The 17152-nt window shown below is 41.0% G+C and overlaps 1 protein-coding gene across 9 annotated transcripts in view; it reads right to left on the bottom strand.

Moving 5' to 3' along the window:
* The window catches only part of wnk3 (WNK lysine deficient protein kinase 3), a 55329-nt gene that overhangs the window by 8810 nt on the left and 29367 nt on the right, over window positions 1-17152 (bottom strand). For 5 of the 9 annotated variants that reach the window (XR_014538113.1, XR_014538114.1, XM_083570455.1 and 2 more), the window contains 15 exons: window positions 14003-14175; window positions 13473-13693; window positions 12734-12891; window positions 12495-12583; window positions 12175-12394; window positions 11748-12066; window positions 11526-11629; window positions 6002-9955; window positions 5608-5648; window positions 5354-5486; window positions 5127-5243; window positions 4436-4537; window positions 4149-4197; window positions 2833-2970; window positions 722-2571 (listed from right to left, as the gene is read on the bottom strand). Coding sequence is in view for 7 of the 9 variants with exons in the window: in XM_083570455.1 (XP_083426581.1) it covers window positions 722-2571; window positions 2833-2970; window positions 4149-4197; window positions 4436-4537; window positions 5127-5243; window positions 5354-5486; window positions 5608-5648; window positions 6002-9955; window positions 11526-11629; window positions 11748-12066; window positions 12175-12394; window positions 12495-12583; window positions 12734-12891; window positions 13473-13693; window positions 14003-14175 (7668 nt within the window). In the remaining 2 variants the exon portion in view is untranslated. The remainder of the gene's footprint in view (window positions 1-721; window positions 2572-2832; window positions 2971-4148; window positions 4198-4435; window positions 4538-5126; window positions 5244-5353; window positions 5487-5607; window positions 5649-6001; window positions 9956-11525; window positions 11630-11747; window positions 12067-12174; window positions 12395-12494; window positions 12584-12733; window positions 12892-13472; window positions 13694-14002; window positions 14176-17152) is intronic. The other 4 variants (XM_083570458.1, XM_083570459.1, XM_083570460.1 and 1 more) reach the window with 3 other exon arrangements.

Below are 17152 nucleotides of genomic sequence, written 5' to 3'. Positions count from 1 at the left end.
TGGGTGGACAGCATAGTACTATTTGACAGTATTAAACTTAATCAAAATAAAAGTCGAAATGTTGACTGCGTTTGCACAGTGGGACAAAAACAAGTTAGCCTTGCAGGATGTACACACAAGTTTCATGCCAGCATCATATAGTGATGGCTCTCATCTAGAATGGAGAAGTGTTCTAATTAATGCTCTTTGTGCTTCATTAAAAAAAAAGGAGTGACTGGTTAATATTAAAAGGTAATTTCCAGTATTAGCTAAGGTAATACAGTCTATTGTAAACTGATTTAAATAAAATTCAGTTAGTGTTAGCTGCTCTGGTTTATGCCAACACTTTGCCAATACAATAGTTGACATCTACAATATATCTATTAAAACAATGCGAAAAACACAATTTTTTGTATATTAAAGTATCTGGGTAAGTATTCTCACCCAAGGAGAATATGGGATGAGTTTAAATAAAATAGTACTGCACTCAGCCACTAGAGGGCTTCAGAGACATGTTTGATTCAGTTTAAACCAGTTAGGATATCCACCCATATATAGTCATTGGTATGAAGTTTGCATAGCAAGAGTGACATATGTACACTAATCCAAATTGTGAATTAATTTCAATAACAAACAAACAATTAGGGAATTTGTTGTTTATATATAGTATAAGATCAGATGGCAGCCAAAACCAGACCAGACTGCTTCTTTATTTTTTTTTTCTGTAGCAGACCAAACTTACAAGGACTGTAGATTCACTGAGTGGAGCTATAGGTCCAGGCACAGTCTCCTGTGGAGAGGGAAGGAGGGAGCAGGGTGGGGATGTAGAGGAGAAGGATGAGGCTGGCTGGTGCTCCACAGCAATGGAGTGGGTTGGAGCACTCTGGCTGAGGAAATCATCTCCTGTTTTCTCCCTTTCTCTGTCTGATGAAGTGGAGGAAGAGCAAGAAGTGGTGGTGGAGGTGGTGCTAGAAGAGGAATGTGGAGAGGGTTCTGAAGAGCAGGCAGGAGGAAGTGAGTAGGTGGAGGGTGGCAGTGTGTGGCAAGACTCTGATGACTCCTCTCCCTTGGTTGATATAGCAGCTGTAGATGTGGAGGAAGGAAGGTCGGGAGTGTGGGTGGAGATGGTGGCCCCACTACCGGTGTGCTCCTGGTAGAGCAGATTCCTCAGCTTCTCATCCAGTGTCTTTATACGGTTGTCAACAAACTCAATTTTTGGGGGGCCCTCACTGTCTGACTCAGCTACTGAAGAAGGCTGGGCAGGAGAAGGGGAGAGAACATGAGCCAGAGCTGGCAAAGCTGTCTCCGAGAGTGACAGAGGGGGGAGAGAGGCATCAGAGAGTTGTTGCAAAGAAGCTGACTGGCTGGAAGTGTCATCTGTGGTAGTGCCCTGGACCAAAGTGAGCTCCGATTCAAAATGTTGGATAGAGAGCTGCTTCTGGCCAAGCAGGGATGCAGGCTGAGGCACCTGCTCTAGCTTGGGCTGAGGTTGTTTTTCCTCAAGAGTAGCCTGATTCAAAATCAATGACTGCACCTGTACTCTATTTAGTGTGGGTTCTTGCATTTCTGACTTTTGCTGCGACTGCAGGGTCAGTTCTTCAGACTGCAACACCGTTTCCTGTTGCTGTACATACTGCTGCAGTGGAACTGCCTGCTGCTGCACAACACCAGGCAACTGTATTTGTTCCATCTGTGACTGTAAGTGGACACTCTGCTGACATAGTGAATCCATTGGAAGGTCTGACTGTGCCTGTTGGTATGGGATTTGCTGTAGAATTGATTGTTGCACTGGATGGAAATGAGATGCTGGATGCTCAGCTTGACAGAGCTGTGTCTTTTGCTCTGAGGTTGAAGAAAGTTTGTTATAGGCGGTGTACTGAGGCAGTGATGCCTGCGGCTTTGTCTGTAGCAACTGTTGTTGCTGTAACAGAAGCTGTTGCTGCATCTGCGATTCATCAGTGTTTCCCTTCGGAGGCTGAAGCAAATAGGCTTCTGTGAGTGGTTGAGTTTGCAGTCCATGCTGCAGCATTTTAGGTTTCTGCATTGTTGGTAATTGGGATAAATGCTGCAGTTGCTGCACTTGTTCCCCTTGATTTAACATGCAAGAAGGCATAGTGGTCTGAGACAAATTGTCAGAGAGTGGTGTTTGATCTTCAGGCATGCTTTGCACTATAGAAGCAGCATCCTCAGAACCTACACCAAAACTGGATCCAAAGCTCATATCCTTGCTAGATGCAAAGGGATGGATATGATCAGCTACAGGAGGGGCTGTAACTTGAAATGAAGAGGCTTGATTGGATGCTGTGGCTTGGTTAGTGGTTGCAAAACCTATGTCTTGCATGACTGCATCTCCTGGAGACATGTTTAGTTTTGCTGGAACAGAGATGGTGGAGTCCAAGGTAGTCGTACCAAAAATAGAGACAGCAGGCCCCGAGGTTTGGACGGACACAGTGGAGGGAGGAACAGAGACAGCAGGACCCAAAGTTTGTACAGATACAGTAGAGGGAGGAACAGAGGACACTGGAAGTAAGGATGGAGAAAAACGTACTCCAGGCAGAGCTTCTGAGTACTGCGAATCCTCATGGTCTGAAGCTACAGCAAATGAGAAAAATAGGTTTCAAGCAGTATTAAGGCAATTAATATTAAACAAATCTATTTTTATTGTTTAATCTGACATAAAGACATACATGTTACTGTACAGTCTGTTACAGTGTGAATTGCACACAGTAAAACTTAAGGCTTAAGTGAATGTTTGAAATTGTACATGTTCATTATTTATTTAAATAATTTTAATCCTTGTCCTATAAAACAAACTCAAAGCCAATTAAAGAAGAAAAATTGCTAGTTCTGTACCTCGCTCAATCAGGCCCTGGTTCTCCTCTGCTGGTGATGGAGTGGAGACTTCACGATTAGACTGGGAGTCACGATGACGAATTGTCTGATTAATGAAAAATCGCCAGCGACCCACTGGAGAAGACTGAGGGGCAGAGTCTAAAATAATAGAAGAGACAGAAAACCACAAATGGGAAAAGAAAAAATGCAGCAACATAATCAATCTAACCAATTTCTAAATTAAAACCTGCCCAAGAGGACTCAGCTTCTTATTTAGATTCGACATTTAAAATATTATTTAGTAAACTATAATATTTTTGTTAAAAAATAAATAAAGTATTTAGAGCCATTATTCAATACTCAGTTATAGCACCTTTGGCAGCAATTACAGCCTCGGAATGTTTTTGGGTATGACGCAACAAGCTTTGCACCCCTGGATTGGGGGATATTCTGCAATTCTTAATGGCAAATCTTCTCAAGATGGGTCAGGTTGTATGGGGACCGTCGAGAGACAGCCACTTTCAGATCATTCTGGAGATGATCAATCGGGTTTAATTCAGGGCTCTGGCTGGGCTGCTGGAGGACATTCACAGAATTTTTCCTAAACCACTCGTGTATTGTTTTGGGCTTGGGCTTTTGTTATGAAGGAAGGTGAACCTTCAGCACAGTCCTGAATGCTGTGGAACAGGTATTTATTAAGAATATCTCTGTACTTTGCTCCATTCAACTTTCCCTTGACCCTGACCAGTTGCCAAGTCCTTGCTACAAAAAAAAAAACACTCCCACAGCATAATGCTTTACTTTTGGGATGGTTTTGGGGAGCTGATGAGAGGTGCCAGTTCCAAACAAAGCAGAGGCTTCCGTCTAGCCACTAGCCATATAACCCAGATTGTTTTAGGGCTGCAGTGATAGTTGTCCTTCTGGATGTTTGTGCTATTTCCAAAGAGGATCTCTGAAGCCCAGTCAGAGTGACCATTGTTTTTTGTTCTGATATGCAATGTCAGCTGTGAGGCCTTCTATAGAGAGGTGTGAGCCTTTCCAAATCATGACCAATCAAAAAACTTCTCCACAGATAGACTCCAATGAAGGTTTAGAAACATCTCAGCAACAATCCAGATTAATAGGAGGCAACAGGACACCTAATTACATTTTCAAGTTTTGTTGCATAGGGTCCAAATACTTATTCAAATGTGATATTTCCAGATATGGGGTAAGTGAGTGTAGATTAAGAATAAAAATTCAATTCAAAAGTGTAGTATTAGGCTGCAACCTAACAAAAGTGTAAATAGTAAAGTGAATTATCAACCCAATCTACAACGGACATTCAATACACTCACCTGTAGAACTTGATGGAGTGCTTACATGTAGCTGCTCTGAAGATCCATTCTGAAAGAGAAAGTGATGGCAAGAAAGAGAAAGAGAGGAGCATTGCAAGAAAACTGGAACTTGACCTCAACAAACCTAAATGTATTAGATGAATTTTAATAATCAAGAAAAGAACTAAGCATAGAATTTATTTATTTCATAGTTTCCATTCTCTTTCCTCATATGGTGCCCCTTAAAAAGAGTGCACACTTTTTTTTTTTTTTTTTATATAATTGTACAATAATGAAACAACCCAGACCTTTGACTGAGTGCTAAGGATCTCCTGGGATTTCTTCACTATAGACCTCATGTCCTCTACAAACTTTTCTTTCTCTGTTTCAAGGACAAAGTCCTCTTCGACCTATGGAGCACATCCACACAAAAAATCTCATTAACGCACTTTTATTCCATTTTCTTTACCAAATAAGTCACCTGCTAATTCATTTTCATCAGCCAGCTCTCCCAATCAAATGACAGATACTAGTCAGTGATAGTGAACATGTGAATTCAGAAACAGACACAGCATTAAATGGCAACATAACACATTCTAAGGGTTTATAGAAGTCTTATACATAAGAACTTTTATAAGTATATCTTTTACAGACATTTGCTCAATACATCTCCATAAATGGCTAAAGTTGCTGTGACTGGCAAAGAAGAAATTTTGGAGGAGCCCAATTTGTTTTCTAGCTCCTAATCACAGATGGTTGTGGCATCATTGCAAGATTGCAAGTTCAAATCTGATGAAACAGCTGTTCATGGCCAGGAACCAAGAAGGCAAAACAGGCTTGACGGGAAGAGTAGCAAACATTTTTTCTATTGCACTTATTGGAAATAGCAAAAAAAATTGCTTTCATTTATCGAGCAAAGAGAAAAACATTTATTTAAAATTCCATGCTCAATAACAATATGTTCAAAACCACATAAACCAAAATGTATACAAATCAAACCATGTAATCCGCTATATCTTCAGGTGCATCTTCCTCGATATCAAATTTGAACGTGACCATCTTGTTACTGTGAGTTTCGAGCTGGCACTCCACCATGTTTTCGCCAGTGTTTGACACCTGAAAATGCAAAAACAGTATTTTTTCTTCTGATAATTGCTATAGCTAATTAATAAATTTTCTGCAATGAAAAATACAGGAAAATTTTTTTCAAAAGAACTAATGTTTACCTGCAGCATGGTCAGCTGAAAGTGAGTGGCTCTCTCAGGCCGTTGGTAAGAAGACCTGCGTTGAGTCTTTAATTTTTCCAGCTTTCCATTAATTAAGGGTAATGGAGAGTCATCTTTACTGACTAGAGTAGAGCTGGAAGCAAAAATTGACAAACAAAAAAAAACCAACTCTATATAAATCTTTGAAAAGATATCAAAGAAAAGTTCCTAACACATGAGTTCAAAAGATAGGAACTTAAGTGTCTGAAACATACCCTACTAAAGAATGTCGGTTGGTAGATTGGTTTGGGCTCTCCTATTCGTTTAGTTGAAGAGACAAACAAACATAAATACAGGGGGGAAAAAAAATACCAACAGAAAAGAAGGCAATCAGCTAAACTGCTAATATAAAAATTCCATTAAAAAAAGCAAAAGCAAAACTCTACAAAATCTATAGACACAAAGCTTTGAGAAATAGCAAGCTTAAATCTGTAAGTATATGTTTGATTTAGTGGATGTTAAGTTAAAATCATAGGGTACCAAACAGAAATGTTAATTTGCTTTTCAAATAATTTAAATTGAGATAATTGTTTATAATATTTGCTGGTACAGGATGTCTTAAAGCACAGTTACAATAAATGTTACATTGATAAGGATAAGCATTTGTACCTGTGCAATGCCCGACAATGCAGGGTCACAGTCTGCCAGTAAGTTTGAGGGAAGGGCAGTGCCATTAGAACCGGGGAGCTGTGAAGCACTGGTAGGAGGCAGGGAAGGAACTATATTGTTTAGCCCAGCCTGGCTTAGCTGTGTTTCAGCCGGCACGAGGACTTCTGAAGCAGTGGGGGCAAGGTGGGAGCCTGATAAGTTGGTACTGTTGAGGGACGTATGAGATGGGCTGGAGGTTATCTGCAGGGATTGCAGGGCAACCTGAGAATACAGTGGCTGCACAGATGTGCCTGCAGTCTCAGTGTACATGTCTGCATGTGATTGAGCCTGTGATTGCACATGTGTTTGTATGTGGGGATGTGCCTGTGACTGAGTACATGTCTGGCTGTGAGAATGGGAAAGCAAGATTGACTGGGGCTGATGTTGTGGGGAAGGTGGTAGGCCTGCTACAGCATGACTATAAAGTGCTGCAGTCTGAACTTGTGTTTGACAGGCTTCCCTTTGTAAGTTTTGTGATGCCACACCAGGGTGCAAAGTGGATGATAAAGGAGATGACTGTTGGTTGAGATCTAGAGCCACAGCAGTTTGGTGGGATGGTGGAGGTTGCTGAATAGACGACAAAATCTGGGCCTGAACCTGAAGCTGTACTGGTTGCTGCTGCAACTGTTGGATTTGGTGTGGTTGCTGTTCATACTGTTGAATCATTTTGGGCTGCACATGGGATATAGGCTGCATGGCAGTCTGAAGAGTGATGCCACTCGGCTGTTGCTGTCCCTGCAGGGCAGGCTGTGTCTGTGCTTGAACTTGATTTTGAGCCTGACCAGTCTGCTGTAAGTACTGCTGTGTGGTAGGTACTGTGGCAGGAACTACAGTACCTGCGGACACAGCAATGGTAGTTGGCACTGTTACTGGAGACAAAACCATTCGCCGATACTGATGTTGTTGATGCTTTGCACCTTGTGTAAAATCAATTTGCACTGGCTGAATAGTGTGTTGACCGAGTTGTGGGGTATGAAGATACTGCACTGTATGCAAGGCAGAAGGGGCCTGAACTTGAGACTGAATTTGGTTTGATATTGGAGTTGATGCTGGTATCCCTGGAACTTGACAAAGAACAGGGTGATGTGGCATAACTTGAGCTTGAAGATTCTGTCCCTGTACAATCATTTGAGTCTGTGATTCACTTGTGACATATGCCTGGGAATGTACTTGTGGCTGAGCTGAATCCTGTCTCTGTATTGGAATCGGAAACGCCATGTGAATCGCGTTAGTCTGTGCTACGGATGAACTTGCAGATTGTGGTGCTGAGAGACTGTGGGGCTGTAAAGGAGTTTGACTATGCATTTGTAATGCATCACCTTGTTGTATTGGACCTTGAGCCTGAGGTGCTGACAGAGTCAGTGCATGTTGGTCAGTGTGTACAGGGGCTTGTAACTGACTTGAAATTTGGGAAGTAATCATTTGTGATGATGACTGAGCACCAGTGGTTACTTGCGACTCTATAACCGAAATTCCATCTTGCTGCCCAGAAAGGACAGTTTGTTGCTCTGCTTTGTGTTGAGTAACATTTTTTTCCGACTGAAGGGGCTGTTGTAGTAACAAAGCTTGCTGCTGCTCATGCTGAAGTAAAATCTGCTGCTGCTGTTGAACAGTCTCAAGACTTACGGTTTGCTGTTGCCTACTATGTTGCTGCACAGGGGCTACTTGTTGGTCCAAATGTTGATTCTGGTGTAAAAATAAAGCTTGCTGTTGAAGATGTTGTTGCTCTTGCTGTTGTTTAAGTAGATTCTGCTGTTGCTGTTGAACAATGTTAATAGTAGCAGCTTGCTGTTGTCCACTGTGATGTTGCCCAGGGACTACATGTTGGTTTGACTGTTGTTGTTGTTGTAAAAACAATGCTTGCTGCTGAAGGTGCTGCTGGTCCTGCTGTTGCCTCAGTAGAGCCTGCTGCTGAACAGACTGAAGAGTAACAGTTTGCTGTTGTCCACTGTGATTTTGCCCAAGGCCTACTTGTTGGCTTGGCTGTTGTAAAAACAAAGCTTGCTGTTGAAGCTGCTGATCCTGCTGTTGACTGAGCAAACCCTGTTTCTGAATAGACTGCACAGGGGCTACTTGCTGGTCCAGCTGTTGATTTTGTTGTAAAAATAAAGGTTGCTGTTGAAGATGTTGTTGCTCCTGCTGTTGTTTAAGTAGATTCTGTTGTTGCTGTTGAACAATGTCAATAGTAGAAGCTTGCTGTTGTCCACCGTGATGTTGCCCAAGAGGTACTTGTTGGCTCAACTGTTTTTGCTGTTGAAAAAATACAGCTTGCTGCTGATCTGGTTGCTGCTCATTTAAAGCAGGCTGCTGCTGTTGAACCGTCTCAAGAATTACAGCTTGCTGGTCCCTATGTTGCTTTTGTAAAAATAAAGCTTGCTGAAATCGTTCCTTTTCCTGGTTTTGGTTGGGTAGTGCCTGCTGTGACTCTGTATTTTGTTGTTGTTGTTGTTGTTGTTGTTGTTGTTGTTGTATAAGAACCTGCTGTTGCATCTGTAATTCTCTCTGTTGTTGTACCAATATATGCTGCTGTTGGTCAATATGTAGCTGAAATGCTTGTTGCTCAGATTGCTGCTGCATCTGAAGTTGCGAAATGTTCTGCAATACAGACTGCTGCTGCTGTTCAAGCTTTTGCTGACGTAGTAAACTCTGCTGCTGATCTATTTGGTGCTGCTTTTGACTTTGCTCTAATTGCTGTTGCTGTTGAAGGAGCTGAACATGTTGTAAAAAAACTTGATTTTGCTGTTGTTCTAGCTTCTGTAATAAAGCCTCTTGCTCTAATTGTTGTGACTGTTGTTCTGTCTGTTGTTGTGGTAATAGCAGGTTCTGATATTCTAAATATGGTTGATTTTTCTGTGATAAAGACTGCCGTTCAAAATGCTGTTGCTGTAGAATTATTTGCTGTTGTAGCAACATAGCTTCTTGTTGCTCCAAGTGCTGCTGCATTAGTGCCTGCTGTTGTTGCTGCTGCTGCTGCTCCCCTGCCGGTTGTAAAATAGCTTGCTGCTGTACTTGCTGCAACAATGGTGGATTCTGTTGCTCCATCTGCTGCGTCACTACAGAATTCTGGTGTTGTATTGGAATTGGCTTCTCTTGCTGCCCTATCTGTTGTTGTGAATATATTTGATGTTGGTTCTGCTGCTCCATATTCTGTATACTTTGAACTGTTTGTTGTTGCTCTGCAAGTGGTAACTGTGGGGGAGTTGAGTGCATCATGGCTACATTTTGGGGTTCAGCATGACATTGCACATACAATTGTTGATGGTGGTGTTGCAACAATTGCAGGTCCTGCTGTTGTTCCATTGAGAGTTGCTGAATGGAGGCTTTCCGTTGGACCTGTTGTTGAATTACAGACTGCTGTGGTTTTGGTACTCCTGCTGATTGTTGTGCATATACCTGTTGCTGTGGATCTATCTGCTGAGGGTGCACCAAAGTCTGCTGTTGATGGGTTAGTATATATTGTTGCTGTGAGACACTTGACTGCAGCTGCTGCTCCTGCAGAACTAACTGTGCATTCTCTATCTGCTGTTGTGACATTCCAGCTGAAGTAGGGGGCTGTTGAATTGATATCCCCTGTTTTTGAATTTGCTCCATCTGTTGTAATGATGTTGGTGGCTGTTGTAGCAATGTAGTCTGCAGATCCAAAACTACCTGATGTTGTGGTTGAACTGCCATTTGTTGGGGCAAAATTTCAGTTTGTGGCAGAGGGGCAATGTTATGCTGGCTCTGTTTATTTTGTGGCATCAAGTTGCTTAAAGATGATCTTATTGGGTCTGCAGAAAGAATACTAATGGAGGCCTGGGGTGAAACTGGGTTTAAGTATGACTGTGTGTGTATAAGAGGAGCATGAGAAGTGACTGCCTCGCCTGGTTGGGGAAGTGCCGCTTGTGTTATATCTGTGGGATGTGGGGCCAGTGACTGCAGGCAAGTATGAATATGGCAATCATTGGAGACAGCATGTGGAAAGGAAAGGGGAAAAATGTAAGAATACGGATTAGTATGGATCATTAATCATCCAAGGGTAAGAGGACAATGTAGAACCTAAGGCTCAGTGCATGCTATCAAAATGCGTCAAAAACAGTGCATATCATCAATTTTTTTTTAATGAAAACAAATCCAAGGCCTCTAAATGATGCATGTACAAATTGAATGTACATGATCATTTAGATAACTTAAAATTGCGAAAAAATAAATCAATAAACAAATAAACCCAATAAAATAAACGTTTTATACAATTGACAAAATATGTCAGGGTTTCTAAAAGGTTTCTAAGTCTAAAAAAGTTTACAATTTAAAAATAAATTGGAAAATTTTTTACTTTCAGGCCTCTAATTCTTAATGGTCTTAAAAAGGTCTTGAATTTGAGTGAAACCTGCAGAAACGCTGCATATGCTGTATAAAAGATAAGAAACTAATATATTTTTAAGGATTATAAAATAAATTCGAATGGCTGTATATGCTGTGAACTTGCACAGTGTCAATACATGTTTAAAATCACTATACCAAGTTTATTTGGCTTGGTTTGGATTGCTTAAACATGAATGCTCTTAAATCCCACCATTATATATAATAAAGTGACACTATTAGAAGTGTAAACAATACATTCTGATCAATTTGGATTAATATATTGGCTTCACGATTCGATTAGTTTCTGTTTAGTTATCCAAAATCTTTGAAAATAATTTGAATAAACTAAAAATAGATTAAATTTTATAAACAGTCTTTGACTCAGGGAAAATATCTGATATTTCTGAAAGAGACTCAAAAGCTGTCTAAAATACCAAAGTTCTGCAACTTTTTTCTTGGGGTTAGACTTCAGATAGAGTTCTTTTTAAGTGTTATAACATGGTTGTGTAACCAAATATAGCATAATGTATGACAATCATTATGACCCAGAGCAATCAGACCCAGAGTGCTCGTTGGATATTTGAATTCTAAAGGTTGAGCAGAGTGGGACCTCTGGTGTTCACACAGTGAAAACGCATTAAAATGCATAATTAATAGAATGCTGTTTTTCACAGTGTGCATCACACACTGCCGTGATTCGCTTTTGCATTGCATAGCGTTGTGTCATGACGGAAAACCTCAGAGCAGCAAAGAGTTCGCAAAATACCAATATGGAAATTCAATGGAATAAATTTGTGTTTTACTAATATTATATACACCCCTCAAAACACAGTGGCTGTATGCGTAACATTAGCACTACTTCATAATATATATTTTATACTGTATGCACAAACGGCACCATATATCCCATATGACAAAACAACTAATGTATATATTATAATATACTAATGAATGTACCTTTCCATCATTATCAAGTCTGCCTGGACAAATACATAAATCTGAAGTACACTGTGTCCAGTTCTCCAATTGAAGCAAATAAAGAGTAAGAACAACTGGATACAGTGAAGTCAATTACAAGGGAAAATTGCTGCATTGTACAAGACGTGACCTGTGTTGTGACTTTTATTAGGGCAATACGTACAGATGTTCCAGTGGGATAGCTGGTCTGTGTGTTAGCAAAAGAGATCCCAGAGTCTCCTGCAGAAGAAAATGGTTCTCCACTAATTGCAGAGAGGTTCTCCGTTTCTGAAAAATGCATGGAAAACAACTACTTGATGTCATATGATTGAAAAAAGAAATAATCGTCATATAAAGTTGCACATTCAAGGTCTCATAAGACAAGTGAGATGTCTGTAAACAGCACCTATTAGGCCTTGTGTGTTGTTCATGGGGATCTGTTGTCGGGTGTGTTGCTCCACCTCTGACAGGTCCTCTCCCTCCCTGTGCCCCCCAGTGATGCCCAGAGTGGCAGCAGTAGGAACTACAGAAGCCCCAGGACCCAAGGAAGAGGGGAAAGAAGTATAACTAGTGGTGACGGAAACAGGAGCCAAAGCAGAGTCCCGCCTTTCCTCTAGGGTTCGCTGTTGTCGCGTTGCCCGGAACTTCTTAATCTGAGTTATCTTGTCTCGGATTGACTTTCCCACCACCTTTGCGTCACTCTCATGGAAAAACCCAGACTTGACCTAGAAAGTGCAGGAGAATAAATGCTAACTCCAAAATGTGCTGCTGCTAAATCGAATATCTCAAAAGTATTACTAAAGCAATTTCTATTTATTTCATGGCTCCCTCACCATCTCTAATGCAACTTCCTCTGCGCTGTCATTCTCCAGGTTGTAGCTGAACTCGATGGCCTCATTGTCCTTATGCTTGCCCTTCAGTTTTTTAGGCTCCTCCACCCAAATGCGCAATGCCAAACAATCCTGACTGCCCGTGTCCTCTTCCGCCAACTCCACTCGCACACCTGTGTCCTCGCCAAAGAAAGTATGGTTGAGCAGGTCCTTAATGGAAAGCCTAAGTGGAAAACAGCCATAATGGAACGGCATTACTTATATGATGCGTAACATTTCTGCATGCTATAAGAAAAAGAGATTTTTTAAAAATATGCGCTTACCGCTCGCATCGGTTCTGCCGAATGCAGCCCTCGATGATCTCTTTGATTTCTGGATCGTTCACTTTATTAAAACTAGCCGGCTTGATCCCCTGCAAACATGAAGTCTGTCGTTCATTTTCGGTAGAAGGCGTCCGTTTGTAATCAAGAATTAGGCAGAATTGGTACAAACATTTTAAACCAAATCAAAACATTCAGTACAAAAGCAATAATGAAAACCATTTGCTTCCATTGAGCCTTACACTGGTGACCTTGCGGTAGATCTGAGCGGCATTTTGGCACTCAGAATAAGGATACTCGGATGTAGCCATCTCAAGCATGCACATGCCAAAGGCATAGACGTCCACAGACTCATCATAGTGTTCTTCATACATTTCTGGGGCCATGAACTCTGGGGTACCTGAGCAACGAAACCATAGTTAGAATTCGAGTCCTTTTATAAGAAATATATCTGCTGAATACGAAACATGTACTCGCAGCAGTACTATATTGAGATCAGCAGTACTATATTGAATTCCAGTGAGAACACATTCAAATATAATATAGCGTTCGCATACACAATTACCCATCCCTCTACATCAGATACTTGTCTATCGCTCGTTGAAAGTGAAAGCTTGCAATTCCACATGATATTAGGAAATGGACAATACACACCCAAGTATTTATTGCTTTTTCTGTTGTGAACATTTGAACTACCCCTAACAATTAGCTTCAAAATCAATAAGTTATTGACAGCAGTGTGAGCAAGCACACAAAAATCGATAATGTCGAGCTGGAATAAATGCTGAACAAAAAAAGCAACGAGCGAGGACTTTGGATTTAAACAGAAAAGACGTGCGAACAAAACACGAATTGGCAGCAAAGCCACCGCATAATCACCGCAGATTAAATACGTGGCAGCTACAGTGATTACAGCTGTAGGGTTGTTACAACAGCAGTAATGAAAACAAATCTACGTCACAAGTAAAACCGGGAACGCACCGATCACACTCTTAGCAAAGGAGGTCCTCATGAGCGTAGCCAGGCCTAGGTCACCGATCTTCACTGAGCCTGTGGGGCCTGTGATAAAAATGTTGTCGCACTTTAGGTCACGGTGCACGATGGGCGGCGTACGCGTGTGCAGAAAATGCAGACCCTTCAGGATTTGCCTGCACCAGCTGCGCAACACCTTCGGCTTCATAACCTTAAAGCGCTTAAGGTACCTGAAAAGCACAGAGCAATCAGGCAGAACAGGTTACAGCATAATAAACATTTTAACATCCTGTTTGAACACCTTTTTTTTTTCTTTCACAATACCTACATAAAAAAAAATATCCGGATGTTTATAATGAATTTGAACTGGCAAGTGTTAGTCAGTCATGTGATCAAGAATGGGTTTATAGCAGAACAGCTTACAGCACGTCACCATAGAAACTAAACTCGCTGAAGACAAGGTCCCCGACTCTGTCGCTGTAGCCTTTAGAGTATAAATAACATGAGTGTCTGATTCATTGCGACGTGTGGATACTGACGTTTTAAGTGTACCGGAGGTCATGAGCTCCGTGACGAGGACGATGCACTTCTTTCCTCGGACGGTCGACTCCCAGAAGTCGTAGAAGCGCACGATGTTTGGGTGCTGCAGGCCTTTTAGCATTTCGGCTTCCTCTTTGAAGCGCTGCTGCTCAGCCTTGGTCAGCTTTCCATCCTGAACATGGCACACACATGTACATACACACACAGCTCAGACTGGGCCATGGCATCACATGAGACACTATAATGTTTATTTAATGGCATTTTATTAGATGTAATTCAGCCCTTAAATTTATTAAGATATCGTGAGGTCAGGTATTTTTTTCTCTTACAATAACTAAAGGAAGCAAATCATAATTAAACAATTTGTGGTAATCATGGTACATGGATAGAACAGCATGGATTAGCATGAGATTTTAAGTTGCCCTTTGAAAAATGTGCTTATTGTGACGAAGGTTGGATGCTTTGCACCAATTCTTTTGTTCTGTAAGAATGTAACCCTCCAAAATATGCTCGGTTATGCAGGCAGCCCGGGGTAGGAGCGGGGCGATTTTAGAGGGCTCAAACATTTGGAAGAGTGCATGCTTTTCAAAGCCATGTATTCCTCTCTGCATTCCATACCGCTTCTGACCAGTAGATGGAGTAAAGTTGTGTAAAGTCATGCGGCCAGGCAACACCCAGCCGCAGCAGGTAGATGCATGTATGTGTTTTGCCAGTCGTGATGATATTTTCCTATCACTAGAGATATACCCTGAAAACCTCTCTGGGTGATGTAAATTCCACAAAATGGTAATTATCTTAACAAAAATCACAGACAAATCAATTGTGATGTTTTCAATGCATTCAAATTAAATCAGACATTTACTTATAATATAGCAGAACAATATGGCAGAGGACCCTCATCAGGCTTCGGGGTCATGTCATGGATTTGGACTGTAGCTAATGGTAACAGTCTGCTACATTGACTCAGGACTACAGCTTGCTCCTGATCACCATCACTGCATCCCATCGTATATCTGCAATAAATGGACACTCGGTGCAACCCAGATGAGGATGGGTTCCCTCTTGAGTCTGGTACCTCTCAAGGTTTCTTCCTTAAGCTATCTCGGGGAGTTTTTCCTTGCCACACTCGCCACCGGCTCGCTCATCATGGACAAACTTACACTTATAAAGAACATTCATTTTTTTATCACCACATTATCTATGTAAAGCTGCTTTGAGACGATGTTAAAAGCGCTATACAAATAAAAATGAATTGAATTGAATGTCAATTTTGAACTTGTTCATGAGAGAAACTGCCATAACACCAATGAAAGGATAGAATTTCTCCAAGGACTCTCATCCGTCCAATCCAGATAATGGATGGTCATAAAAATGAATGATGAAAAACCAGAAAACATCTTGGGCTTAACGAAGTGGTGTGTTAATTACTTAAATGATACCTAGTTAGTAAGTAAAAAAACGACTAGTCGCCTATTTGAAGAAATCTCCTAACTTCTAATGAACTAAGTAATTAACTCCTTTATAACAAGTTAATAACAGAACTCCTCAATCGAATAAGGTTAAGTATAGTTTCTAATAATATTTTCGAACTGAACCTAAAACAGGTGCTTCCTTGTTTTCTACTTCACGATCCTTAAATTTATGAATGCATTTTCATTGCTTCATCATATGATATTTACCATGCACAATCTCCTCATCATGTTTTACTGACAAACAGAATCATTTTGCGATTTGACTGAAATGGAAATGATGGATGATGAAAAATGTTTTTTGGATGTTCTTTCTGAACCAACCACTCTCCATCTTCTCCATCTGATGGAGAATAATTGCTCAAAACATCCAGAAACATCAAGTAGCACACAATGGATGCTAGCATAAACACTGAGCACAAGGTCATCCTATATACATCAGTGAACTATAAAGCGGTGAATACCATCTGTTGGGGTCTAGGGGACATTTGGCAAATTTATACAAGGAACACAATGTATTGCGATTACTTGACCCTGTTATTCCCTCAGTATTGGTTGGCGGTGGTTGAGTCTGACCTCTGTAGGTCAACAGGATGAAGAGGTCACAACCTAATAACCATGACAAACCTTGTGTAAAACCAAGAATAAATAGGAAGAACACAACAAACTCTGTATTGTGGCACATGGGGAAAAATGGACAATGGGTTTAGTGATGTACTGCATTAAGTAGTTTGGTTTCTGCTTGTGGTCCAGGAGGGAATAAAATGATTTATAAAATGCTACATCCTCCATCTGAATCTCCTGTAGTCTCAAAAATAGTGGTTCTCTAAATGCAGTCTTGGGACTCCCATGGGTCTCTGAATCTCTCGATTATTTATTTCTATCCTAATTAGAAACTATAACTGCTGCTTTATATAAAATTAGTTAAATGAATAAATAAATAATTTTTTTATTAGACATGTGTCTTGTAGGGGGGGAACAGACAGGAATCGTAAACACGCACACAGTCATTTTTTCCCAACCTTGGCTCCCAATTTGGCAGCCTACATAGGGTGTGAAGTGCTTGCCAGGTTTCCTGTTAAAAGTCCATTGCAACCTTGGGACACATTCCTGATCCAGATATGAGAAAGATTTCAATACGTTTGGCAAATTGGGGAAAAAAAGTTATATATGAAAAAGTAAAATTTAGATATATGTATATCTTTCTTTTCGGCTTCTCCCGTTAGGGGTCGCCACAGCGGATCCTCCGCACGTTTGATTTGGCACATGTTTTACGCTGGATGCCCTTCCTAACGCAACCCTCCCCAATTTATCCGGGCTTGGGACCGGCACTAAGAGTGGCTGGGGATGGTTCCCTGACCGGGAATCGAACCCGGGTCGCAGCGGTGGGAGCGCTGCATCTTAACCACTAGACCACCAGGGGACCTTAGATATATGTATATAAAAAAAAAAAAAAAAAAGGTAATTTCCTTTACTCATGGGTGACTATATTTATTTCTTCAATTATGAGCCTAAAATAGATCATGGATGCACAACCATGCTCTAAATAGTCCCACTGTAACATTTTGCTGGCCCTTATTCTACTTGTTTTCTACTAAAATCCAATAAAATATGCTGTTTTTACAGCATCTCGGTTTACTTCCAGTTGTGGAAGTATGGCATTGTTTCAGTCCCTTATAG

Source organism: Silurus aristotelis (genome assembly GCF_946808225.1).
Source record: "Silurus aristotelis genome assembly, chromosome: 19".
Lineage (NCBI taxonomy): Eukaryota > Metazoa > Chordata > Actinopteri > Siluriformes > Siluridae > Silurus > Silurus aristotelis.
The sequence above is the reverse complement of the archived record's forward strand: the minus strand, read 5'-3'. Positions and strand labels throughout refer to the sequence as shown.